Below are 27,194 nucleotides of genomic sequence, written 5' to 3' on the forward strand. Positions count from 1 at the left end.
GACACACCTGTTTTCCAAGATAAGACCAAACAGACAGGGCGAGCGAGTGCGCAGGGGGCGAGACGGAGAAGGGGAGAAATCTCACGTCTGGCTCCCAATCGGGCTGCGCAAAGGGGCTCTTTCTGGCCAGCCTTTCCCTCTGCTTGCTCTGCCAATTCGCGCGCTTCGCGGAGCGCACGGATCGGTCGCTAGCAAGACAGCTGGAAGGAAGCGATCGCCGACGCCTCCAGCCCGACGTCTTTCGTCGTGGCATCTGGGCTGCTTCTCGCCCCCGCCCTCCGCCTCTGACTTCTTGTCGTTTTCTCTTTTTTCCCCTTCAGCGGAGCTGAGCTGGCCCGAAGACCCCCGACGGCGACAGCGCGCTCTGGCGGAGTGAGAGTGACTGCGGACGCCGCCGTCTTCTTCTCAGCGGAGAAGGGAGACACGCCTCCCTCAGTTAAAAAGCGAGGGACTTCGGGTTTCGCTGCGCTTTAGAGCCGGAGGGTGCTGGAACTCCCACGTGGCTTTTGGAGCGAAGGAAATAAAAAGCGGCTGTTTCTGGGAAGACCCTCTTCGCCTTGAATCGGTCGCGAGGGACTCAGGACTTCTTTGGAGGCTGGAAACACGAAGTCCCTCTGCAGGATCGATGCCGGAGAAGCCACCGGGATCAAGCCTGGGTTTCTTCGTGTGAATGTTCTTGACCTCATCGAAGCCTCCTTTCTCCCTCTGAGTCATCTGACTCGCTGATTTCTGGATCTGTCTAGGGTCGCCTTTGCGCTTGGCTTCCCGGTTGTGTCTCTGGGAAAGAGCCATACTAAGTTTTCTGGCGTTTTGGAAGAACAGCCTCTGAAGCCGCGCCCCGGTTGCCGTAGAAACTCGGTTGCCGGGGTCTCAGTTTTGCGCTTCCCTTCCCTTCCGCAAATGGGTGTGGGTGTAAAGGGGAAAGAACGCTTCTGGAGCTGGACCCATTAATCGCCCGCTCTTCACTCCATATTGTAGGCTGGAGCCTGAAAAAAGAGAAACTGTGCAGAGTGGTGCATGTGCTGGTTTGTTTGCAGAGACAGACTACCTGCTGGTGGAAAGAGACTGTTGTCTGTAAAAAGGAACTTGGGTCAAAATTACTGGTCGCCTCCTCTTTAGGGTCCCAAAGCCTCCATTGGAGGAGATCAGCTCTGGACTGGCGGGTCAGTGGGCCCCAGGATGGACACTGTGTGTAACCTTTCCAGTGGGGAATGGTCAGACCAGGTCCTTCCCAGGGTGACAGGGTACAAACCCCGCCACGTAGTGCGCAGAGTCGCATCCCAGACTGTGACCAAGGTGAACCCACCCATAGGGATTGCCTTTATCACCCTCCTCTACTGTGCAGAGATTTCTTCTGCCTGCGTCGTGAGCTATGCCTACAGCTGCTCCAATGATGTCTTCTGGCTCTCCCTGACTCTCCTCTTGATGCTGATACCTGCCGTCATGGACCAACTTACCCTCATCTTTGTGAACCGGGACCTGACTAGTGACCAGCCCTTTATCCTTTTCATGCATCTTGTGTTGCTGGGTCCTCTCATCAGGTGAGCCGTGCTAGGAACTTTGTTTGGAGAAGGTGCCATATAGCTCAGTGGTGGAGCATCTGCCTCACTAACAGGGGGGTCCCAGGTTTGATCCCCAGCATTTCCAGGTAGCATTGGGAATCCCCCCTGCCTGAACTCCTGGAGAAACCCCTGCTGTAGATAGTACTAAGCTAGATGAAGCAGTGGCTAGGGAAGGACTGTAGTAGCTCAGCGGTAGAGCATCTGATTTGCATGCAGAAGGTTCCAGGTTCAGTCCCTGGCATCTCCAGGGAGGGCTGGGGAAATACTTTCTGCTTGAAACCCTGGAGAGACCCTGCCTGTCAGTGCAGACATTACTGAGCTAGAAGGGTCAATTGCCTGCCTCCGTATGGCAGCTTCCTAACTCCCTCCCCCTGCCCACCCCCCTCAACTTTACTCAGCAGGGAGCTTTACCCAGCAGGGAGCTGGAGGGTTCTTTGTGTAGAACTGCAGTCGTAAAATCTGAGCTTAGAAAGAAGAAAGGGGACATGGGTGGCGCTGTGGGTTAAACCACTGAGCCTAGGACTTGCCAATCAGAAGGTCAGCGGTTCGAATCCCCATGAGGGGGTGAGCTCCCGTTGCTCGGTCCCTGCTCCTGCCAACCTAGCAGTTCGAAAGCACGTCAAAGTGCAAGTAGATAAATAGGTACCACTCCGGCGGGAAGGTAAACGGTGTTTCTGTGTGCTGCTCTGGTTCACCAGAAGTGGCTTAGTCATGCTGGCCACATGACCCGGAAGCTGTACGCCGGCTCCCTTGGCCAATAAAGTGAGATGAGCACTGCAACCCCAGAGTCGGCCATGACGGGACCTAATGGTCAGGGGTCCCTTTACCTTGACCTTAGAAAGAAGAAAGCCAAAGGCAGTGGCAAGGTACTGTGCGTGTGTGTCCTGAAAACAGGCAATACCATATTTAATTGAATGTAATGCACACCTTTTTTGGCCAAATTATGGTGTGCATTAGGGTGCGCATTAGATTTGATGGCGGCAGCAAATACTTTTTTGGTTTCATGGTTTTGAAAATTGAGTTGTGCGTTAGATTCGATGGTGCATTGGTTTCGTATAAATACGGTAACATCTTCCATAAATGATACAGCACCCTATTATGCTTCTTAAGGTTGCTGCTCCTGTTCATTCTGCTGAGTGGGGCCCTGGACCTTTGCCACTCAGTAGTGGGGCAGGAGAGCTGGAAGAAAATTCACATCTGGCAGCCAATGTGCCCCTTTGGTTTCAAATAGTACATGGGTAGAAGAGTCTAAAAAGCCTGGAACAAAAATCTTTACAGCCCTCTAGTGACTAGGTTGGCTTATTTACCAGAAGTAGTGTACTGTATTTAGTGTTAACTTCTGACTAAACTAAGCGTCCCAGAGCAAAATATACATCAGGAAGCTGCGTTTGGTCAGAATCAAGTATATACTTCCAGAGTTAATGCTAAATACATTGCTTCTGGTAAATGAGCCACTATAGCTGCTAGAGGGCCATGAAAATTTGTGCCCTGGACTTTTGAGACTCTTTTACCCATGTACTATCAGAAACCAAAGGAGCAAATTGGAAGCCAGGTGTTAAATATATTGGCATTATTTCATCTCTCCTACCCCACCACACAATTCTAGCCTCAGAGGCAGTTTTAGGGTAGTGCAACCCGTTAGGCCACATTGGGCATTGTGCTGCACGGGCCATCACAACAATGCTGTAGAACGGAACGCAGAGGGCACCCCAATTTTAGCATCACACAGGGTAGTGCTGAAATTTGAGAGCCCAAAGCTTGCCACTGCTAGCCTGATGGTAGCTCTGGCCAAGTGCCATTCAGAATGCTAAAAACTCATCTGTCCATTTGGAAGTGCCATTCGGCACTCCTAGCATCATTGCATAGGAATGGGGAACTTCAGGTCTGGGGGGCCAAATACGGCCCTCTAGACATATCTAACTGGCTCTCGAGACTCTCACTAGGCCACGCCCCTTCTCCAGGCCACATCCCCATTCACGGTGCTCTGCTTTTGCTTGGCTGGAATGTGCCCTTGTTAACAATGCCTTTCACTTTCCTGGAGGGGTGACACAAGTGGTGTGTGTGGTGTGTGTGTGTAGGAACCTTTGAATTTTTTTGCAGCTATAATGTAGACCACTATAGAAATGTAAGTATCACACCTGTTGCTCCATCCTCTGACCCTGCCCACCACCAGCAGGCAGCCTACCAGAAGACTGTCTGCAAGGGCTTACAGCTCTTACTCTGACAAAGGTTCCCCACCCCTGAACGAACAGGAGCCCCGGCCCCCACTTCCAGTCCTGTCTTTGCAAGGGCTAAAACACCAATTTCACTATGAAACTGGAAAGCTGCAGGATTCATTGACTTGCAGAAGATGCTGCACTTTTGGGCTGTGATTTTTGAAGCATAAAGCATGCACAGCCCTTGGTTGTCCCACACCTTGGTCCAATTGACACATGGCGCACATGGGGCCAGATTGCCCAACTCAAACAAGCAAAACCTAGCCTTCATGGGATGGGGGCGGTGGGACTGAATGGGGCAGCAGTGCTGGAAGGAGGCAATTTAATCCCCGCACTCCACATGCCATTTTCACGAGCAGAATTTATTCTCCAAAGATATTTTTAGTTCCACTGTGGGGAGAAAAGTTCCTGTTCCCACGGTGCTGCTGTCCTGATCCAATTAGACCTCCCTCCATGAATCTCTTCCAAGTTAAGAAACAAAACAGCAGGAGATCCAATCACATAGGAAGCTGCCTTATACAAAGTCAGACTATTGGACCATGGTGTTGTGTACACTGGCTGGCAGTGGCTGTTAGGGTTTCAGATGAGGAGCTTTTCCTAGCCCTACCTGGAGATGCTGGGATTTGAACCTGGAACCATCCGCATGCAAAGCAGGTGCTCTGCCCCTGAGCTATGATGGTCCCCATTGAACTACCACCCTCACAGATGTATCATCATGTCTACTTTGTCCCTCCATCGTTTATACTACTGTAGGACTTCAGACACAGGTGTAGTGGAGGAGCCAGAGACTGACATGCAAGTTGGACTGATGGGTTAATTGGGTGGCAGTGCAGGAGCAGGTAAAAGGTGAGCAGCCTGCTACTCGAATCACATCCAAAGGCTCTTGTCCAAATGTTTTCAGGTGGGACCCCAGAAGTGAAGGGAGAAGAACTCCAGAGTTTTGAAAAGCTGCTTCACACTAGTTTCTTAAGGGAGCTGGGAGTTGTTAGAAGACCCCTACTCCCCTCACAGAGCAACAATTCATGGGGAAGAGGGATTGACTGTTAAACTGGGAATTGAAGTTCTTTGAGGGGAATAGTGTTAAGTTGTGGGCGAACATATCAGACGACACAGCGATTCCTCAAACAGCTCTTGTTTATTCAAAGGCCAGAACAGAACTGAACTAATGAGCTCAGTCAGCCTGCTTATATAGAGCTCCAGAACAACATAACTGTAGCAACTTTCTAAAACTATCCAATCACTGAACGTCACTTTCAATCCTTCATTTGCATAACTATCTACAGTATCCCCCTGCTGGCCCAGGGTGAGAACTTCAGTACATAACGAATAGGTGTCTCCTAACAACTCTTAGCACCCCTAACAAATTACAGTACCCAGGATTCTTTGCAGAAAGCCTGACTGTTTGAAGCAGGGTTCGCCAAACTTGGGTCTCCAGCTGTTTCTGGACTACAGTTCCCACCATCCCTGATCACTGTTTCTGCTAGCTAGGGATGATGGGAGTTGTAGTCCAGCAACAGGGGAGAGCCAGTTTTGGGAAACCCTGGTTTAAAGTATGATACTTTCTTTTTGCCTTGTGAGCACATCCCAGCTGCCTTCAGAGAATCTTATGCGCTCTGTAACGATGGGAACTTGCTGTTTTCAATCTGCTTGCTTTCCAAGGTGAAAGGTCGTTGGCTGCCTCCTTTAGGCAGCATAACAAGGAAACTGGTTTGATCCCATGAGTCAAACAGGGGGGTGGGTGTCAGCAAAGGCTATAATTCTTAACTCTGCCTCTGCTTGTCCAGATGTTTCATTCTCCACTCCCCACCCCCAGTCTCTGCTTTGCTCTTCTTTCACCTCTTTGAGTGCAGGAAGGGAACTGGGTGGGGAGCTCATTTTTGGAATGCTCTTCACATTGGAACCCCACCCCCCACAAACTTTGGAGGCTGCTGTTCTGTCACTTGTGAATGTGGTTGTTGTGGAACACAGTGCAGAAGAGAAATAACATGCATAAATTTTACATTCATTGTTATAGACAGATGTGGTTTTCCTTGCTCAAGACGCAAGGCTTTGTGTTATTAATTAAAAACATTTATATCTGCTTTTGTCACGCTGATGCCCTCTTGATATTTTGGGCTGCAACTGCAATCATGCTGCTGCCAGCATGGGTTGGAGGCTGATGGGAGTTGTAGTCCAAAACGTTTGGAGGGCACCAGGTTGGGTAAGGCTCCTTTGTAGCCTGCCACCTACCAGCTTTACAATCCACAAGGCAGCTTAACAAAATACTTTTGTTTTGTTACTTGATGCATTAATATTCCACCTCTTCAAGACACTCAAGGCAGCAGATATAATTCTCCTGAACTCCATTTAATCCTCTCAACAACCCTGTGAGGTTGATAAGACAGAGAGATAGTGACTGGCCCAACTTCACCCAGTGAATTTCACGGCTGAGTGGGTGATTTGAACCCTGGTCCTAGTCTGCACACTCCTAATCACTACAATGAATTGGCTGCAATTAAATGATGCAGACTATCAGATCATCATCTATTATTATTAGCCAACCAAAGCAGCAAAAGCATGGCACTCCTTACAAATTAAAATGGCCAGGACACTCCGAAAGCTCCTTGGAAGAGAACTGCCTTGGGTGGCCACCTGAAAGCCAGCAGGGAAGGAGTGAGGCAAATGTGTCCCTGCAAAGGAAGTCCCTCAGTTGCAGTGGACCTGATGAGGAGTCCCATGTACTCATCTACTGTACTTTGGGTGGTGAGAGCCCATGGAGCAGAGCCTCCACACAAAAAACCCACACCTTAAGTTATCAAACAATCCTATGCATGTCTATTCTGAAGAAAGCCCCACTGAGTTCAATGGGACTTGCTCCCAGGTAAAAGTGTGTAATATTGCAGCCTATATATACTTAAGAGAAAGGAGCGGATCTGTAGGTATGCTGGCTCCAGATCATTTGGGATTTTAGAATTCAAACTTTGAATTGGGCTGGAGAACTAACTTGAAGCCAGTGATGTTGTTTATGGTTTAGTGGAACATGCACAGGTTGGAACAAGACCAGGCAAGCCCCAGTGTTGTGTGTTTCCTTTCTTCCACGTGGCCAGGTGTACTTTAGCAGTGTTTACTTGCTGTTTCCCTTAAAGTTAGCATGTTCCTGTGTCTGACTCCAGGATTGTGGTTTGCTGCAACTAATGGTTCATTTAAGCAAGCTAGCTTCTTGCCAAATGCTTCTTCTTTCTCCAGCTTAAGCCTGAAGTACAAATCATTAGGGTTCTTCCTCTCTGTCCTGCCAGCCCTGTTGGCCAGCATTCCTGACTGGCCAAGCCGGGAAGGTCCTCTTCTCTGCCTTCTTTTACCCTGTGCTTTATTTAGCCCTCATTTATTTGCCCTGTGCTCTACCCTTCAATTTCAGTCTTCCCCCTCCCTCTCTCACTGGTGAGGGAATGGAGTGAAGCTGCCGTCAGTACTATTCTTAGCATATGGAACTCGTCAAAGAGCCATTCTTTAAGTTTTCTGTTTGCGGACTTCGCCTCCCTTTCATTCCAGGTTGAACCAAGCTTTGAAAGCATAATGTACAAGGCAGTTTATGGGGCCTTGGGAGGAGTGGGCAAAGACAGAGGGATGCAAATTTAGCATGTTTTGGGGCTGGATCATTCGTGTGAGATGACGAGAGGCTCCCGGATCCCCCAAAATAACAAAAAGTCTCGTGGCAGCTTAAAGACTTTAACACTTATTTTGTGACATAAAAGGCAAATGTAGCCAAGGTTGGTCCATAAGGGAGAAAAATTAAATCCAAAAGCTGTGTCACAACTTTTATTAGAACCAACCAAAATGCCACAAAAATGTGGCAACTTTTTGAATTCTCCCATCAGGTGAGGTATTATACAAAGCAGGGAGGGTGGCAGTGGGAGGTAGGAATGAAGGAAAACCAAAACAGTGCAGAAATTAGGTTGGATGTGGTAGCCATGAGGCCAAATTATAGACTTGGTTCCAAGGTGGTGATTGCAGGCTGATGTGAGTCCCTCCCAGGTGTTACAGGTATGAAGTCACACACCTATGGTTCTGAGGTGGAGAAGCCATGGCTGCTCCTCCCCACCTCTGAGAAATTAATACCTGGTTTGTCATTTCCGGCATCTAACTTGAAGGATTGCTACATTTTCTTGACAATTTGGTTGGTCCCAAAAAGGTTTTTTCCCCAAATTTAGGCTGTGTTCAGACATGGGGGTTTATTGCATCCATTTCTAATGCTCCCATTTATACCTCATTACCTGTCATTTTGATTAACAAGCTGCCATGTTGCACTAAATCTTAGATGGTGGGGAAGAGTTGCATGCTCGTCCCATGAGCAGCAGTGGCATGATCATGAGAAACACAGGGAAGTTAACAGGGCTGTGACATAGACTTCCATGAACAAGAGTTCACTTCATCAGATGTGTGAAGTGGATATACAGACAGACACACATAAAGGAATAAAATGGTAAACAGAGAAGTCAGAAAGTCGGTGAAAGGCAAGGGGTACAGTCTCAAATGTTTCTATGCAAAGCTGAGATGTATACAAAATAAACATATTGACGAATATCTTCCAGCTAAGGACACACCTCATGTATCTGATGTAGGCTGTAGCCTACAAAAACACTGACAGACACATATCAAAATCCGATGCATGCTTGCATCTGAGTAATAATTCCCAGGATCTATTCACTTGGAATGGCCTATGAGGTTATGTTCTGCAATTGCTGAACACAGGTTCTGTCTGAACTTTCCTGGTCTCATCCCAAGTCCCTGTAACCTTTGAGTTATGCAGAAGTTTCCAGGTTCTGTCCCCTGCATCTCCAGCTAGAAGCCGGGAAAGACTTGAGTTTCCTGTTTGAAACCCAGAAAAGCTGCTGCCAGTTGGCGTAAACACTGCTGAGGTAGACAGATCAAAGGTTTAACTCTGTATATAAGGCTGCTTCCTACATCTGAGAATCCTGTGTATGGCAGCACAGGGATGGGGAAAGCTTTACCAGTTGATATTTGGCTGCTGTGGAGCCATGAAAAACACAGAATCTATGTCTGGGGCTGTGTGGACACCATACATTTAAAGCACATGGCTTTTCCCTCAAAGAATCCTGGGAAATGTAGTTTGCTAATGGTGCTGGGAATTGTAGTTCTGTGGGGTGACTACAGTTCCCAGGATTCTTTTGGGGAAGCCATGTGCTATAAATGAATTCTATGGTGTATATGCAGCCTTGGTCAGAGGTACAGCACCTGCTTTGCCTACAAACCGTTCCAGGTTGAATAGGATCAAAACAGACCCTGTTTTGAATCCCTAGAGAGCCTCTTCCTATCCACACAGCTAATACTGGGCTAGATGGCCAAAGGCTAGATGGCTTATTCTGATTCAGAATAAGGCAGCTTCCCATGTTCATATGAGTTGGAGAAAGAGGGGGTCTTTGCCTAAAGGAATGACCTCATGGCTCCCTCAAGACCTCTCTTTCTCTTCTTTTAATTGGCACTGCTGGACCTCAGTGCATTAAACGTTGTCTGCTTTTATAAAAAAAAATATTGAAAAAGAAAAAAAGTCTGCATTAAAAAAAACAAACGGTCAAAAAGCCAAAAAAACAAAACACTGTCAGGTTGGTGAAGCTGAAAGCATGTCGCTCTAGTCGTGGTGAGTCATTCTGGAGGAGAAGCGCTGCTTTGTCCCCATCAAAATGCCTTGCTGGATCATTCGAAGAGGGTGTGTGCTCTCAGTCTCATATTTTGCCTTGGGAGACAGTTGTGGGTGTGCTGCTTTTAAAACTGTGGGAAAGTCCTGAGCGGCGGACGCGTTCAGAAGCTGGATGTTTATCACCTGCTCGTAGCTAACGTTTGAGACCGGCGGCTTCTTGTTATAGTTACTACTACTTCTGCAGCAACAGATAATGAACCGGAAGGAAATAGGCAACCCCAGTGGAGGGCAGAAAGGAGACAAAGCTCTATTTGCAGACCTTTGGGTGATTTGCTATAGATCTGACTCCAAATCGTGCAGCAGCAGCAGCAGCAGCAGTGGCAACAACAACAAAAATAATCATTTTTTAACTATTCTAAATCAGGCTGAAAAATTGTGTGTAAAAAGACATTGAGTTCAGATCTGGTACGATAACCTATTTCTTGGCCAAAATGTATCCAGAGGTATTATTATTAGTATGAAATATTGTTTTATTATATTTACATTTCACATTTCCTCCTGGGAGCTCTGAGCAGTGCAGATGGTTCATTCCCTCTCCCTGCAAGGTAGGTTAGATTGAGAAATGGCGACTGTCCAAGGTCATCCATTGAGCTTTAATGCCTGAGTGGGAATTTGAAACCTGGGCTTCCGGGCACTAGTTCAACACTCTAGCCACTACACCAAGTGTTGCTCTTCTCCCTTTCCCTCCACATCACTATTTTACACCTGGCTTTGGTTGAGAATGATGGTGTTGGACTATATCAGAGTTCTTCAGCTTTGGGTCTCCAGGTGTTTTGGGACTACATCATCCCCAACCACCTTAGCCAATGGTTTAGGATGATGGTGGGAATTGTCCAACTACACCTGGGGACTCAAGGCTGAAGAAGGCTGGACTAAGAGTATTCCAATATCCTTTGCAACCCTAAAGTCCTATGGCTGAAACCCTAGCTCAAAATACTAGCTCACCCATCAGACTTTTACCCTCCCCCCGCTCCCAAAACAACACATGAATATTCATGAGTATGTCTGTTTGCTTCTCCCTTGTGAAGACCTTAAGAGAAGGGCTGGTGGCTTCTATACTGATCCTGACTCTTTCTCTCATGCAGGTGCTTAGAGGCCATAGTGATGTTCTGCAGGTTGGGGAAGGAGGAAGAGCCCTACGTCACCATCACTCGCAAGAAGCAGATCTACAAGGACGCTGAGATTGAGCTGGAGCAGGAAGTGGGTCACCTGGTGCGCAGGCTGGTCACCCACCGCAACGCTTTCAAGCGCATGGCTGTCATCCAGGCCTTCCTAGGTTCTACTCCGCAGCTCACGTTGCAGCTCTATGTCAGCGTTGTGGAGCAGGAGGTCCCCACCAGCAGAGGTAAAATGGAGGGGACTTAAAGGGCACAGGTTTTCAGCTAGGAGCCAGTTTGCTTGTCTGGTGCAAACTATAAAGGGCTTGGGAGGAGGGTCGTGGGGACGCGGGTGGTGCTGTGGTCTAAACCACAGAGCCTAGAGCTTGCCGATCAGAAGGTCAGCTGTTCGAATCTCCGCGAGGGGGTGAGCTCCCGTTGCTCGGTCCCAGCTCCTGCCAACCTAGCATTTCAAAAGCACGTCAAAGTGCAAGTAGATAAATAGGTACCTCTCCGGTGGGAAGGTAAACGGCATTTCCGTGCGCTGCTCTGGTTCGCCAGAAGCGGCTTAGTCATGCTGGCCACATGACCCGGAAGCTGTACGCCTGCTCCCTCGGCCAGTAAAGCGAGATGAGCACCGCAACCCCATAGTCATCCGCGACTGGACCTAATGGTCAGGGGTCACTTTACCTTTACCCTTTTATACCATTTTAATAGCCCTGCAGAGTCCTGGCAGCCACAGTTTGTTTACATTGCTGCCCTCACAGAATGGCAGTTCCCAGAACCCTTAACAAACTATGATTCTGATGATTATCCAGGATTGCTGGATAGTGACATAATAGTGCTTCAAATGTATGGTGTGATTGTAACCTTTCTCTCTCTCACTGCTGTCTCCTGACTCAAACAGGGTCTAGACTTGCAACAGAATAAGGCATTGCAAATGCTAGGATGGTAAGGGTGGGCAGTTGCACTTCAGAATGCATGGGGTGCATATTCCTCATTCAAACAAACAAAACAAAAACACAGTGCTAATAGAAAATTAAGGCATATGGCACAGAAGGCTTCTATCCCAGCTTTGTACCTGCAGTGCTAGGTTTCTGTTTGCAGGGAGTTTGTTCTTGTTTTAAAAAATTTTTTTAACAAGATTTGTATACCACTTAATCTAAAAATGAATCACTACGCAGTTTACAAAAACGTATAAAATCTTCATTAAATAATATTCGTTTAGAGTAGCAATAAAAGTAGATGTAATAAAATTGCTAAAATATAGATACAATCAGATTTTTAAATTAAAAAAAACCCATATATGATAAAATTACATGTCCAGGTAGATTTGTTTAAACCAAAAAGTTTTAAGCAGGTGGCAAAGACATGTAAGGGAACGTTAAAAAATGCAGCCATGTTGCCCAGCTTTCTACAGGCTCTGTTCTTCCACCTTTAATAACCGTGCACCCTGCAGAAAGTAAGCAGGTAGGTGAAGCTTATTTTAGAAGGGAGTTAAAGCATAGCTGTCAACCGTCCCTTATTTGGCGGGAAACTCCCTTATCCCAGCACCATTTCCCGCTGCTGTCCCTTATTGATGATGTCCCTTAAATTTCCTGGGTTTCAAAGGAAGCAGCTCCTCTCCCTCCCTCCCTGCCGGCCAGGGAGGAGGGAGGCTCCAACTGGGTTGCTTGGCTGCGTTGCTCTCCCAATAAGGAGTCTAAGAACGACTGGGGGTGGAGCTTGCATGCCTTGTGCTGATCAAATCAGCCACGTTGCCTGGGGACTCGCCTTTGCTCAGCGCTTCCCAGCAGAGAGGTGACGGTGGTTTCCTTGCTGCATCCCCTTTGCCGGGTTGCTGCGCTGTGGGAACCACCGCTTGAGGCTTCGTTTGGCTGCTGGCTGGGCTTTTTCTGCCTTTGGCTCGGAGGGGCTCAGAAGTTGAACATACCCGTGCCCTAAAAATTCATTGTTTTGGCTGCTGATCCCTTATTTTCAAGGCTGCTCGTCCCTTATTTTCAAATCTGTAAGTTGACAGCTATGAGTTAAAGTAACAGAAAAAAGGAAAACTAACATGAAAAAGCTTCAGATCCTTAAGTTAGCATCTGGCTGCTGCTAAAGGCATGGGAGCACGATTGGTAAGTGAAGCTGACAACTCTCACTGAAGTTATTTGTATACTCTGGGCTTCCATCACAGTGATAACCTGCCTTTTGGCTGGTGCCTGCTGGGCTTGCTACATCCCTGGTGAAGTTCGTCTATGGCTTCCTTATGGTTACAGAAACAGGCTTTCTCTTTCAAAGTGAACTGGAGCATTACAAAACGAAAGCTTTGCCAATGGGCCTGAAGCAGACCTTAAGAACCCCACCCCAGACAGAACAAAAGGACATTAAATCAATGATATTAACAATTGATATGGTCTGCCCAGCAGAGGTCTATAAGAACATAAGGAACACCTTACTGGTTGAGGCCAAAGTCCTATCTAATCCAGCATCCTCTTTCCCACAGCTGCCAAACAGAAGCATCTGGGAAGGCAAAAAGCAGGACACAGGGGGTGGGAGGGAGGAAGAGTCCTCTCCCACTGTTGCTCCACAGCAGCTGCAATTCAGAGTCATGTTGCCTCTCATACTGGAGGTAATAGGCAGCCATTGTAACTAGCAGCCACTGATGGCCTTTTGCACCACAATATTTTCTAACCCTCTTCTAAAGCCATGCAAGTTGATGGCCATCGCTAGTACCTCTTGTGAAAACAACGGCTGGATGCACACCATAAATTTAAAGCACGCTCTCCCACAAAAGCAACCTGGCAGCTGTAGTTCCCCCCCCTCACAGCGCTACAATTCCCAGCACCCTTAACTAACTACAGTTCCCAGGATCCTTTATTTGGGCAGGGGTTGCTTTTAATGTACGGTGTGTAAAAGTTCTATTTATTGTATGAAGAAGTACTTCCTTTTGTCCGCTATGAACCTGTCACTGTTCCAGCGTCATTTCATGATCCTGGATTCTAGTATTATGAGAGAGAGAGAGAAAAAAGGTCTCTCCTCTCCTCTTTTCTCCACACTATGCATGGTTTTCTACATATCTATCATGTCGCCCCCTTTTTTTCCAAAATTTACAATGCCCCAAACATTGCAGCCTTTACTTACAGGGAAGATGCTCCAGCCATTTTATTATTTTTCAACCACTCTCTCTCTCTCTCCCCTCTCTCTGTATTTATAGCCTGCCTTTCTATAGTGAGCTCAGGGTTGCACGCCTGGTTCTCCCCATCAGTTTTATCTTTCCAACAGCCCTATGCGGTGGGTTAGGCTAAGAGACTGTGACTGGCCCAAACTCACCAGTGAGTGAGGACTTGAACAGTGGTCTCCTGGGTCCTTGCCCAGCTGCTACACCACACCTGGAAAAGCACATAGAGCTGGAGGAGGAATGTGAGAAGTGATGCTCTTTCCTCTTTTACCTCTGTCTGCTTTTGGAAGCTCAGTTTGATTCTACAGGGTTTGCGTGCCCAAAGTATTCACACAAGAATCCAAATGTACAGTATGTACCCATGGGACTAAAACGGTCAGCAACCACCGATCTAACTGATTCCACTGGCTTCTACTGTGCAACCCCAAATAAGAACAATAATGGCAATCCTATAGGACTTTTTTTTTTTTGCATCGCCCAAGCCTGATTTTGCTGAATCAGGATGTAGTACTAGCCTACCTTGGAAGCAAAATGAAAATTTTAAAATGGGGCCTCGACTTTGAACTTTTTTTTTATTTTTAAAACAGTTTTTATTGGGTGGGTTTTGTGTTACAAAGCAAACAGATAAACAGGGGATGGTACAGCTATTGTCTCCACGTCAACTTGTTTTTTAAAAAACAATACAGGGCTGGGTATAGGTCCCCATTGAAATATTGCTGTGGAAGTTGCAGCATCAAGGCTACTCCGATTTCATCATAAGTCGAGTGAGGTTTATTGCTTATTTTCAGACTGCAGCTCATAGAGTTATATAATAGTTCTGAAAAAAACTTGTTGATGCTGCCTCAGAATATTGTTCCAAAACTAGAAAAATCAAACTAGAATGATAAACTCATCCTATATTTTCCCCACTCTCAAATTTTATCATCCATTTCATTATTTATAGCAATATACTGCATGTCATTCTGAATGAGCATCGTGCTTTACAGGGGGGGGGGGGACCCACAAGTCCCTATCCTGAGGCTCATACAATCTAAGAGCCAAGATATACTTAATCATGACTTTGTTTGTTTGTTAAAATTTAAAAGCAGCTACAAGAGTATTTTTAAAAAATGCAAATGTGTTAAAGAAAGAAAGAAAGAACAGAGAGAAAAAATAGGATGAGAGAAAGAAAAAACAAACCCAGAGAACCTCTACTGCCCTTCCAGCTCACGTTAACAATACAATACCCCATCCATACATCCATCAGAGGGCAGCACATTATTCTTCCTGACCTGTTAATATTTGCATTTTATGTGGTCTTTCACATGACATAAAAGCCACTCTGGAAATGCAGTTGAATCCCGCAGAAGTTTAGCACTCATTTATGTATTACTTGTTTCCAGAAAACAACAACAACTGTTTGCCACCCTGTTAAATATTTATATATGTATGTTCAAATGTAGCAAGAGTGTTAAGGTCACCAGACTATTGCATAATATATGGCACTGTTTGTCCTTCCAGGCTCAGAGTAGAAGTCTCTTGGTGACCGTAAAGTATTGCAAATTTCTTTTCTCTTGCCATTAATCTCCATGCTACAGGACTATAATTGTAAAGTGCATGAACACCTGCAAATATCAAGGATTTTGCCAAACAAATTTCATATGGACACTACATGGGAATTTTGACAGGAGTATACCTAATCTAATTCATGCCTCCAAACTCCTAAACGTCCTGCACTGGGGGAACATAATACATGTACAGCATCAGGGTCACCTGAGACTCCATTCCTGGATAAACCAAACCAGCTACACATTCTTAGGCTCACTTACAGTAGGGTCATCTTCCGCAACCTGGTGCTCTCCAGATGTTTTTGAACTACAACTCCCATCAGCCCCAGCCAGCAGCTGATGGGAATTGTAGTCCCAAATGTCTGAAGGGCACCGGGGAAGGCAGGTAAGGAGATGGTGCCAAAAGATTCATGGAAAAGGTGGGCTTTGAAGAGGGAACTGGAGGAAGTAGGAGAGAAGGCATCCTAGGAGTGTTCTGAGAGTGTTCCAGGCATAAGGGGCAACTCATTTGTGCGAGTCTGATATCCAAGGCTGATGGAGCTAGAGGAGTGAAGGTCCTAGGCAGAGTTGTAATGTGATACAAGAGTGAACAGGGAGAGTGCAAGATTGTGAAAGGCTTGGAAGGTAAGGGATAAGGGGTCAGGGTTTGGACAGGATGTCCCCATAGGGATTTAAGGATGTGCATCCTTTGGCTAGAATGATGAGAGATTTTGCAGTGATGCAGCTTGGTAATTTTAGATTCTGAGCTCAATGGTCTCAGGGGAGCCTCTCTTTGAACTAGGGGTGAGGAATCTTTTGCAGCCTGGAAGTCACATTGCCACTGGTGCGTGGTGCCAGTAGTAAAAGTAGGTGGAGTCGTCAATCCAATGCTTAATCTTTGTAGAGTTACAATGCAGCCACATAACAGCCAGCACCTTCTGCACACTCGCCCATACTTCACTGTCAGTGGCGTAGGAAGGCAGGGTACGGACCGCCCCGGGTGTCATCACTGAGGGGGGTGACGTCAGGGCCTGGCCTGCAGTGCACCCGAGCCACACGTCTCTCCTGGGGAGTGACACGGTGGCTCGGGCACCTGCAGGCTCCGCGCTGCCCGAAACGGCATGTGGGGCTTGCGGACTCCATGGAGGTTCTGCGCAGTGTGCTCTGCCCTGGCTTGCCCTGCCCACGGGTGCGCCGAGCAGCTAGCTACACTGCTGTTCACTGTCCTCCATCCAGTCAAGCGAGAGGGCATGGACACCGTTCAAGATCATGAAGCGGAGCTGGTGAGGAGGTGTGGCCTGGGGAGAGTTCTAAGAGCCAGTTAGAGATGCTTGGAGGGCCACATTCAGCCCCACACTGAGGTTCCCCCACTCCTGCTTTGGATGGTAATGTGTATCGCTCCACCTACTCCAAAGGATGGAGTTGTGCTTGGAGGCCTTCCAGCTCATTCTGCTTATTGGGGCCCTGGACTGCTGCCCTCGGAGACCTGCCCTGTGCACAGACTGGATATTGGCAGCAGACATTTGGACAAAGATGAAGAGGGCTGAGATGTGACAACTGCAGACTGCAGGGAGGAGAAGGCATCAAGGCAGGAGATGACACTTACCCATGTTTGGCATTTTCAGGATGGGAGATTAGCCCAGGATGAGAGTTAGCCATATTTTCTTGGCCTGCTCCCAGGCGGTTGCTGCTTTCAGGTGGGATTCCAATTGCATACCAGCAAGTTCAGGTTGTGCTACTATAATTGATTGGGAGGTCTTGCACAGCAAACCCTCTTCCCAAAAAGGTGGGGCTTTATTTATTTTTTTTGCAATAAGGGAAGAGATGGAAAAATGCACTGACACAACGGCAGCTAAGCTTCCCTGCAAACAAATCAGAATGACTACTTGTTAAATAGCTAGGGTTGCAGAATTTCCCTGCCAACAAATCAGGACGAACAATTAATAAACTAGAAGGGTTGGATGCAATGTAGCGCTAGGTTAAAGCCACTAGCAACCTACTGTACTTGTTCCGAGGGTGAGATGTTTCGTGCCAGTATAAGGGTGCTGCAGAGAATACACAATTGAGTTGCTAGTAACTTCTTTGCAGAATAGATTGTGCAATCTTTTGCAATGCACAGTGATTTTCCTCTGGTGCAGCTGTTGCATTGGAACCCTCTGTTGCGTGGCAAGGTCCCTAACCCTCCCAGGAAGTTAGAATAAAGACACATGAAACAGTATTTAGAGTTAATGGGCGGAAAAGGTCACAACTTTATTGGTTACAGAATGTGAGTGGTATTGGCTTAGGCATTGGAAACCACGCGACTATATCTGACTCCTGCCCGTCTGCAGGAAGTCTTGGAAGGGTTAACCACCAGTAGGGGGAGCCCTGCCAATGCACATCAACTAGGAAGTCCCCCAGGATCACCACTAGGGGTCATGCCATGGCCCTAGCTCCCTGTCTGTGGCTTTGGACAGAGACCACGCCCCTCGGATTCCTTTAACGGAATACCCTTGAATTAGGAGGGGTAGGTGATGGCCACTACCTCCATTCACCTTCAACGAAACACTCCAATGCCTAACCACCAAACCTTACAAAGTTGTGACGATTTGCTACGAGGTAGGCAAAAAACCAATTGGCCGGTGCCAATTTGCCAAGTGGAAAAAAAATCCTACCAGGCCCCTTTGACAGGCGACCAACTGTGGTCCATAGCAAGGTCAACAGATAAAGAGCCTAACCTGAGCGAGCAGGAAGAAAAGGAGTGAGTCTTCGGCCACGGCCAGTTTAAATCTGGATTGGACGGCCAAGGAATGACGCTGCGAGGACTCCCCAATGGCGCAGGAACTATACCGCCCCGTGTACGTGGGGCAGGCTTGCTCCCAGTCTGCAACATCAGCTCCCCAGGAATGGGAAATGGCTTTGTCTAACATTAAAATTTGCCTTACACTAGCAGACATAGAACATTGGATGGAGCTTGTAGTCTGGAAGCTCCCTAAGTTTATATTCCCTTGCCCCTGCAGTCAAGGTAGTGAGGTTGGGATTGCCTCACTTTGTCCCCAAAGCTATCCGTAAGTAAGCTTTACCACTGAGAAGTGATTTGAACTTAGGTCTTCTCTGTCAAATCCTCTATCAACCACGTCTCCCACAGCCTAGCACGTAGATCTTACTTTGTGTACTTGAGAAGGAGAAACAGACTGGCTTAGTTGGTTGGAACAACTTGGGGAAGTCTGACTGAACCAGGCTCAAACAGGAATGCCCAGCAAACTAAAATTGCTAATAGTTTGGTGCCAGATTCCACTGCCTAGTATAAATGGCCATTTAGCTATCCCCTAAGGTTATCAGAACCCCCAAGAGCCCTTCTTTTTAGGCATGGTAGAAGCAGAAGTGTAGACAAGCCCAAAGTTTCAGCTAATAGACAGGAGTGCTTGTGGCTTCATGTTATTCCTGTTTAAGCACTTCAGAAAAGAAGGGATTGTGTACAGGAAGCCTCTGAAGCACACGGTACACTATTAGCCAGCTCTCTCCAGTGCTTGTATCTTAAATTATTATAGCTAAAAATCAAGCTGTGTGTAAGATCCCCTGCACAAAAGCCTCTTGAAATGGCCTGCATGTTCTCTTCCTGCAGACAGCTGATAAAGTGAGTGCCTGGAGACGGTTGGAGGATGGATGGCGGCTAACAGATTGAGGTTGAATCCTGACAAGACAGAAGTACTGTTTTTGGGGGACAGGGAGCGGGTTGGTGTGGGGGATTCCCTGGTCTTGAATGGGGTAACTGTGCCCCTGAAGGACCAGGTGCGCAGCCTGGGAGTCATTTTGGACTCACAGCTGTCCATGGAGGTGCAGGTTAATTCTGTGTCCAGGGCAGCTGTCTACCAGCTCCACCTGGTACGCAGGCTAAGACCCTACCTGCCCGCGGGCTGTCTTGCCAGAGTGGTGCATGCTCTAGTTATCTCACGCTTGGACTACTGCAACGCGCTCTACATGGGGCTACCTTTGAAGGTGACCCGGAAACTGCAATTAATCCAGAATGGGGCAGCTAGACTGGTGACTGGGAGTGGCTGCCGGGACCACATAACACCGGTTCTGAGAGATCTGCATTGGCTCCCAGTACGTTTCCGAGCACAATTCAAAGTCTTGGTGCTGACCTTTAAAGCCCTAAACGGCCTCGGTCCTGTATACCTGAAGGAGCGTCTCCACCCCCATCGTTCAGCCCGGACACTGAGATCCAGCGCCGAGGGCCTTCTGGCAGTTCCCTCATTGCAAGAAGTGAGGCTACAGGGAACCAGACAGAGGGCCTTCTCGGTAGTGGCGCCCGCCCTGTGGAACGCCCTCCCATCAGATGTCAAAGAGATAAATAATTACCTGACATTCAGAAGACATCTTAAGGCAGCCCTGTTCAGGGAAGTTTTTAATATGTAACGCTGTACTGTTTTTAACACTGATTGGGAGCCGCCCAGAGTGGCTGGGGAAACTCAGCCAGATGGGCGGGGTATAAATAATAAATTATTATTATTATTATTATTATTATTATTATTATTATTATTAAGCTCTTTCTGGATTGTACCACTGGTTGATAGTATTCCTATGAAAATAGTTCACTGCACATAGCAGGCTAGCATATGAGGGACAGGGTTAGGCTGGAATTCTTGCCCCCAGACACTCAGGTTATTAAAATATTTTGCCTATATGTATGTCTTTTTTAAGGGGAAGTAAACTGTGTGGTTATGCATAGAAAATTCAGCTGAGATATGCACATTCCCCAAGACCTGTTGAGTGTTATGTAGATAGATTGCGAAATGTGCACAATTCCCTCTTGACAGAAGGGTTATGTATACATTTTCCATGAAGCATGGTGAATGTACACAGTGCCTGCTTGTTATGCCCATTAACTGCTCAACTTACATTACACAGACACACACATAAATATATGTATTGGCAAAGCATTCTGTCCTCTGACCTGCCATGGAACAATCGTGAGATAGTTATCGCTAAATCTGAAGACCCACATGTGGGTCTGTCAGCTGCTCAGACAGCTAAGATATAAATGCCACAAACGCACCTGCCCTTTCTGTGAACTATGTGTTGGTTGTGAAATGCAAAACAGCTTTTCACATGAATTGTCATTATAGAAAGGGTTTTTCTGCAAAGGATATGCATGCAGTCAGTAATGGTGATCCATCTGGTTAGCTGTTGCATATGTTGCAACTGCCACGGATGACTGAAAAGTTTCTGTCAAATCACTAGTTGAACCCTTCCCCTGATGTGTGATGCTTTATGTTAGGGATGGAGAACCTGTGGCTCTCCAGATGCTGTGGGACTCCAACCTCCACCATCTCCAGCCAGCATAGCCAATGGTCAAGAATGATGGGAATGGCCATCAAGTCACATCTGGAGAGCCACAGGTTCTCCATCCTTGCTTTATGCATTAAATTGTAACCCAAACTACATATCAATACCTCTACAAATCTGTGTGTTTCTTTCAATGAGGGTGTGCCAGAAGTGAGCTAAAGGCTAGAACAGACTTCTGGCTGATGATGAAAATGCACCTTGAAACATAGGCCTAGATCAGCTGCAAGTGGCGTAGCTGGTAAATTCCACAGAAATAGTCAAGGATGAGTCAAGAGTGTCTGCTCTCTTTGCAACCAAGAGTGTGACTCTTTGGGTGTGACTCAGTTCTGGCACCTGTTTAATATAGGATTCTGCCCAACTCCCAGGGGTGTGGTTGCAGTAATGAATACCTGTGAAGAGGCAGCAGGTGTTCCCATTGCTTAGATTCAAGCAGTGCTGCTCTGTGCTTTCGGTGCTGGAGATCAGCCTTGGAGCATACAAACAAGAATGCTTCCACAACACTGGCCTGGGTCACACTGCACGTTGAGCCATACCGTAGCTTGATGGGATTGTGTGAATCTGCAAGCTCCTGGAGAGTTCATAGGCTCTTTGCTTCTTCCTGGCCTTTCTCTCTGTCCTGCTGCACTGAGCTAAGCCAAGGGTTAGCATAGCATGCCTTCTGAACTGGGTCTCACGGTTAATCTCTCTCCTCATTAACCAAGGTTTGTTCTTGGCCTTAGCTTATGGTGAGTGAGGGGAGAGTTTAGCACACTAAAAAAAGACACACTGAATCATGGCTTAGCATAGCACAGTGTGAGAGCGAAAAGGATAAAGGGGGCAGCAAAGCAGCGGTGAGCTCCTCACTGGGAGCCTGCCCATATGCAAAGTCCTGGTAAGCATAATTCAGAGCTTTCCAAACTGTGCATTGAGACACGTTAGTGTGTTGGCTGTAGTGTGTAGGTATGTTGCATGAATGCTCCCAGTGTTCCTCCTGGGGGTGGAAAAGGGTTAGTTCAACCTCCGGTTTGCTAGTAAAACTGAATTACTGTGTCGCGAAATGATACATGTCTAAAAAAAAAATGTGTCACCAACATGAAAAGTTTGGAAAGCTCTGGCCTAATTACTATGTGATGTGAACCATGCAGTTAAACCAGACGGAATAAACAGCTTCAGGTCCCTTGTCAGCTATGAAGTGCACTGGGTGAGCGTCAGTGCCTCTGCCCATGTGTAAAATACCTTTCCCTTACCACTGTTTATGTTTAACTGAACAACCTGAACGTGTCAATACATGTGATGGAATCCCATGTGAAAATAGTGACAATCTGGAAGTGCCCAGTGTGGGTCAAGGTGATGGAATAATAATGGGTTTACCAGCTCTTAGCTTCTTTAGGTATTGAATGATGAACAGTAACTCAGCAGCCACTTCTGTGGAGTTAATGCTGCTTGCATAGTTTCCATGTGGGGTGACAGCACATCAGAGAAATGGAAGATGCTTCTCCAAAGACAGTCCTACCCACCCCCACATCACTGCTGCTGGTCTTCCTGTAAATAAGTTCCCAGTGTTACAGAAGTCTTGTCACTCTGCAGGTATCTTGTGCCCTTCCCTGGGGTTTCTGGCTCACAATTCATGTTTGCTTATTGTTGATTTGCATAATCTATTTTGAAAGCCAAATGGTATTTCCTGGGAGCAGTATTTGGAACTGGGTGTGACCAAAGCCCTGAGCAGAGCCTCTTTCCATTTGAATGAGACTGCCTAGCCAGTTCTGAATGAGGAAATTCAGAACACATTTCTCCCTATCTAGAGTCCCCTTTGAAAAGTAAAGAATAAAAAGGAAAGTGGCCATCCTAGTAGGTGAGCTGATTTCAAAATTTACAAATGTTTTTCATCTGTATGTGCAGGAAGACCTGTTGCGTTTCCAGCAGGAAACAGCTGGATTCTTTTTTAAAAAAAAAAAAAACAAACAAAAGCTTGTGCTACACAAAAGATACAGATCAGCCATTGATCTTTAGCCATACCTTTACATGAACCTCTGGCTTTGTTTGTGTGGTTGTTGTATAAATATTTAGCACAGCAACAGCCACCAGTGACCTTGGAATGGTAAGGCAAATTAAATGAAGGGTAGTTTGCTGGACCAACAGTTCGTGATTGGCTGCTGGCCTGATTTGGTCAAAGGGCTGCCATTGTACATGCCTGGTCTGTACAATGTGGCTGCTTGCACATTTTCCAGCTATGTTCAGCAGATGATGAGAGACACATACTTGCCATTGCAGAACAAGCCAAAACCTCTGCATCAGGACATTCTTTCCCCATTTCAACAGAGCTACTACTTAGGCTATTTCGGGCCTGAATATCTAGCGCTCTTACCTCTTTGGCAGCAGCTGACCGAACACCTGCCCTGAGCAATCTGTGTCTAACCATCTCATCTCTGCCATCTCCCAGTGTGTGCCTCTTGCCCCAGCTGACACTCTGTAAACTATCTGAGCAGCTCCAGTTTCAACACATTGCAGAGAAGAATGAGCAGCCAGTTAGCACCAAGTTAATAATAAATATAAATAATTTTTTATTTATACCCCACCCTTCCCGGTTCAGAAAACCGGGCTCAGGGTGGCTAACAACAAATTTAAAACACTTAATTGATGCAACAAAAACTAACATAAAATACAGTATAAAACGTGAATACCAGTAAATTCAGAATTCAAATATCAGTTTAAGAAAATCCATCCAATAAACATTAGATGATCACCAGGGCTAGCTGGCTAAATTAGTCCTATTTGGGCCAGTGAAGAAACCAGGGGAGAATTAGCTGTGGGATCCCAGAGTGGGTAATCTTCATAAAAAGGGGAGGGGGAAGGAAGGAAGGAAGGGAAATAAAAGATCAGGCTAAGTTCAAATTGAAAGCCAGACGGAATAGCTCTGTCTTACAGGCCCTGCAGAAGGAAGTTAAATCCTACAGGGCCCTGGTCTCATGGGACAGAGCATTCCACCAGGTCAGAGCCATCAATGAGAAGGCCCTGGCCCTGGTGGAGGATAATCTGACTTCCTTAGGGCCCGAGACCTCTAAACTATGATTATTCATGGACCTTAAGGTCCTTTGTGAGGCATACCAGGAGAGGTGGTCCCGTAAATACGAGGGCCCTAAGCCACAAAGTTACTACTAACGTTGCTCCTAAGTGAGCTCCAATGGGCTAGTAACTTTTGTGGGCTTAATTGCAAGGCAGAAGTACACCGAGGTGTGACAATAATTGTGCAGTGAACACTTATTGGGCTGATTCTGTGTGCTCACTCTTTGGCCTTCCTTCCTACCTCTTTTAGCAGTCCTGATGTGCATCTGCTTGGTGTCGGTCACCTATGGAGCTTTGGTCTGCAACGTCCTGGCCATCCAGATCAAGTATGACGACTACAAGATCCGCCTGCACCCGCTGGCCTTCATCTGCATCATCCTGTGGCGTAGCCTGGAGATCTCCACCCGCATCACCATCTTGGTCCTCTTTGGGAGTGTCTTCAAGTACTATGCCATGGGCATTGGTGGGGCCAACTTCCTGCTCTTCTTCTTCTTGCCCTGGGTGCAGTTTTGGTGGAGTGGTGCCCAGCTGCCTGACAATGTGGAGAAGAACTTCAGCCGGGTGGGCACCCTCTCGGTCCTGTTCTCCATCACTTTGCTTTACGCTGGCATCAATATCTTCTGCTGGTCAGCCGTGCAGCTCAGGCTGGGTGACCGGGAATTGATTGCCAAGTCACAAAACTGGGGATGCTTGGCTCTCTTCTATGTGTTCCGAGGGCTGGAGAACAGTGTGCTGCTTGTCGTCTGGTACTTCTTTATGACGGACGTCTACGCATACTTCTGTGCCCCCTTTCTGGTGCTGCAGCTGATTGTAGCCTACTGCTTGGCTATCGCCTTCATGCTCTTCTTCATGCAGTATCTCCACCCCTGCCGCAGCCTCTTTACGCACAACGTCTCTGACTTCTTGCAGTGCGTCTGCTGTAAGCGGGACGAAGCACCTGAACCCCTGCACCTTGAGCCTCCCTGGGAGCCTGGCGTGAAGCATAGCATTGTCTGATGGGACATAAGTCGAAATCAAATCATAAACCATTCTGCTGAAGGTGGAACGGAAACTATATCCTAACATCTCATCAGGGACATACCCCATACCTGGCCTCAGCAGGTATAATTTATCAACAAGGGACAATGTAGGGAGTCATAGTGGCAGGACTGAGCCTTCCAGAGCATCATCTGAACTGACAGATCAAATTGGGATGGGCAATAAGGGGAGCAATTTCAATTTCCTTATCTGCCTGCAGAGCCTGGAGTAGTCTGCATTGCACACCAATGCAGCAGGGTCAGTTATTATGTTCAGAAGGACTGTGTTGTCATTTCTAGATGATAACCATTGACTGATGTTATGTCAGATGTTTGAAGAAGAAGAAAAAGCCTAGTTGAAGGATACTCAATTGGGTTGAACTCACGGTTAGCTTAAGTAAGGGGAGATCCTTTGGAAGGGTGGTTAATGGGTCTTGCTGCGGCAGCCATCTGTTTACACCACTGCATCCACATGGGCACCATGGTCTGTCTTCAGATGGATAGAATTGTGGCCCCGCATTTTCAAGGATAGTCCTGACAGTCGTGACAGCTGAGGCTCTAAGACTTGGTTGTCCTTCAGCACCCTTGGTGCTCCTCCCCCATTTGTAGTTCTGTGTTTATTTATATGTTGAGCTGAGAATAGACATTTTTAAGTGCTTTTTTTTCATTTTAAAGGAATTTGGCCTCTCTTTATACTCAATTTAAACACAATTTAGGTTCCTTCAGAACTTCTGGATTTCTGTTGTTTAGTATCTTGACTGCAGCTGTTTTCCAGTTACCTATGTTTGGGTGACATGAAACATTTATTTTCTTTTTTTAAAAAAACTTCTTTTCTTGCTCAAGACCAGGTGGGCCTTGTTCAAATATATGTTATTTAAATTCTCTTAATGACCTGTGAATTTCCTTTTCCACAAATAAAGTACCTTTATTTATTAGTTATATGTGTTATATGGGCACTGGTGTGCTTGCCAATGCTTTCTGTGGCGCTTGTGAAAGGTCTCAGTAAATAACCCTTCCAAAAATTCACAACACACAAGAGACCATTTGCTTCCTGCTTGGTTCCTGCTTGCACTCACTCAGCCTTTCCTACCTTGAACACAACTCCTTCATTGGATGCAAGGACTGGACACCCACCTTCCCTTCCATTCTGAACTGAGTAGAGGAACAAAATGTTTCTCTGTGCTTAAACACTGCAGTGGGCAATGGATGTGCACTTTCAGAAGTGGCAGCCACTTTGCGTTTATGCCATTCCACCACCACCCCACTCCCCATAGCTATTTTGTGACTGCTTATCAAAATTCCAAATGTGTGTCCACTGGTCCCAAAAGGTTCCTGACCCTTAAGGATTGCAGTAGAGAATAAAAAATTGGTTGCAGAGAGGATCTGGACACCTCATCCATCATGATTTTGAACTGAAGCTTCTCTCTTTCTCATACAACACATGGTACAAAGTAAGAACATATCTCAAGGAAGCCAATTCAACAACTGATAAAGAGTTCCACAGAAACATATCTCTACACCCATGGGTAGAATTTCACAGTCTCCTATCTAGAATGTACCAACATCAGCAATGGAAGACCTAGCCAGAGATAAGAGTTGAGTGCAGACCAGCCCTTAGGAAAATCTTGATCTCAGTTTGCACCTCACAACTTTCTGGTTCTTGATTATTGCTTTGCACCAGACTTACAGACCAACAGGGCTGTGAATTCAGAAAACTCTAGGCTCAGGTGTCACATGTGATATACTCTGCTTTTATGCATGTTTTCTAAAAACAACAACACATATCTCCCCACAGATTTTCTGTATGCCAAGGATTATTTAAATGCAGCACTGGAGACCTTAGCCCAGAGGTTTCCAAACTTCCCACTGTCCGCCAGTCACTTGAAAACTACTGTTGGTTTTTGCAAACCACTTAATGATTTTTATGCCTCTTCTAGCAATTATAGGGTTGCCATATTTCAAATAGTGAAAATCTGACAGAAAAGTGGTTGTCAAGCTTTTTTTTTTTTTTAGTTTTGCCCAAAGTTGTTGAGCTATTTATGAAAAAAAATCTGCAAAAAACAACACTGTCAACATGGGTTGCCATACGTCCAGATTTTCCCAGACATTCCATCAATTTCCACTCGGACACTGCCTGTGGCTGCAGTATTCCATGCATGTCTGGTACTTTCCGGACTTCTGGCAACCCTAAGCAATTACAATGAGGTATGATTTTTTATTTTATTTTTTATTGATTCTTTTATTGCTTTTATTGCATTTTATTGTATTACACAGTTTGCATTCCTCAGAATTCAAGTTGTAAATCATTAAAATGCAATATAAGCAATAAAAGAAGCAACAAAGATACAATTAAAACTAAGTAATGGATCGTTAATGTGGGCATGTTGCTGACTACCTGAAGAAGGCTTATGCGTCCTTAGACCACAGCTTGGGAACCCCTAATCCAGAGGTTTTAGGGTGGCACTGTGGTCTAAACCACAGAGCCTAGGGCTTGCCAATCGGAAGGTCGGCAGTTCGAATCCCCTTGACGGGGTGAGCTCCCGTTGTTC

The 27,194-nt window shown here is 46.5% G+C and overlaps 1 protein-coding gene and 1 long non-coding RNA gene across 2 annotated transcripts in view; one reads left to right on the forward strand and one right to left on the reverse strand.

Moving 5' to 3' along the window:
• Positions 1–25,580, forward strand: XKRX (XK related X-linked). The gene is made up of 3 exons (XM_028715301.2): positions 1–1,541; positions 10,559–10,818; positions 23,880–25,580. The coding sequence occupies exons 1-3, from the start codon at positions 1,180–1,182 to the stop codon at positions 24,623–24,625; spliced, it is 1,368 nt and encodes a 455-aa protein (XP_028571134.2). The 5' UTR covers positions 1–1,179; the 3' UTR covers positions 24,626–25,580.
• Positions 24,518–27,194, reverse strand: part of LOC144326234 (uncharacterized) — a 3,868-nt gene continuing 1,191 nt past the window's right edge. The window contains exon 3 of the long non-coding RNA XR_013391443.1: positions 24,518–24,621. This is a non-coding gene — a long non-coding RNA (uncharacterized LOC144326234). The remainder of the gene's footprint in view (positions 24,622–27,194) is intronic.

This window comes from Podarcis muralis, chromosome Z, assembly GCF_964188315.1.
Source record: "Podarcis muralis chromosome Z, rPodMur119.hap1.1, whole genome shotgun sequence".
NCBI lineage: Eukaryota > Metazoa > Chordata > Lepidosauria > Squamata > Lacertidae > Podarcis > Podarcis muralis.

Excerpts from the sequence above, each read along its gene's own strand:
- XKRX (XM_028715301.2), top strand. The coding sequence starts at position 1,180 with ATGGACACTGTGTGTAACCTTTCCAGTGGGGAATGGTCAGACCAGGTC. Across the intron at positions 1,542-10,558 it reads TTGCTGGGTCCTCTCATCAG|GTGCTTAGAGGCCATAGTGA; the intron begins GTGAGCCGTGCT and ends TCTCTCATGCAG. Across the intron at positions 10,819-23,879 it reads GGAGGTCCCCACCAGCAGAG|CAGTCCTGATGTGCATCTGC; the intron begins GTAAAATGGAGG and ends TACCTCTTTTAG.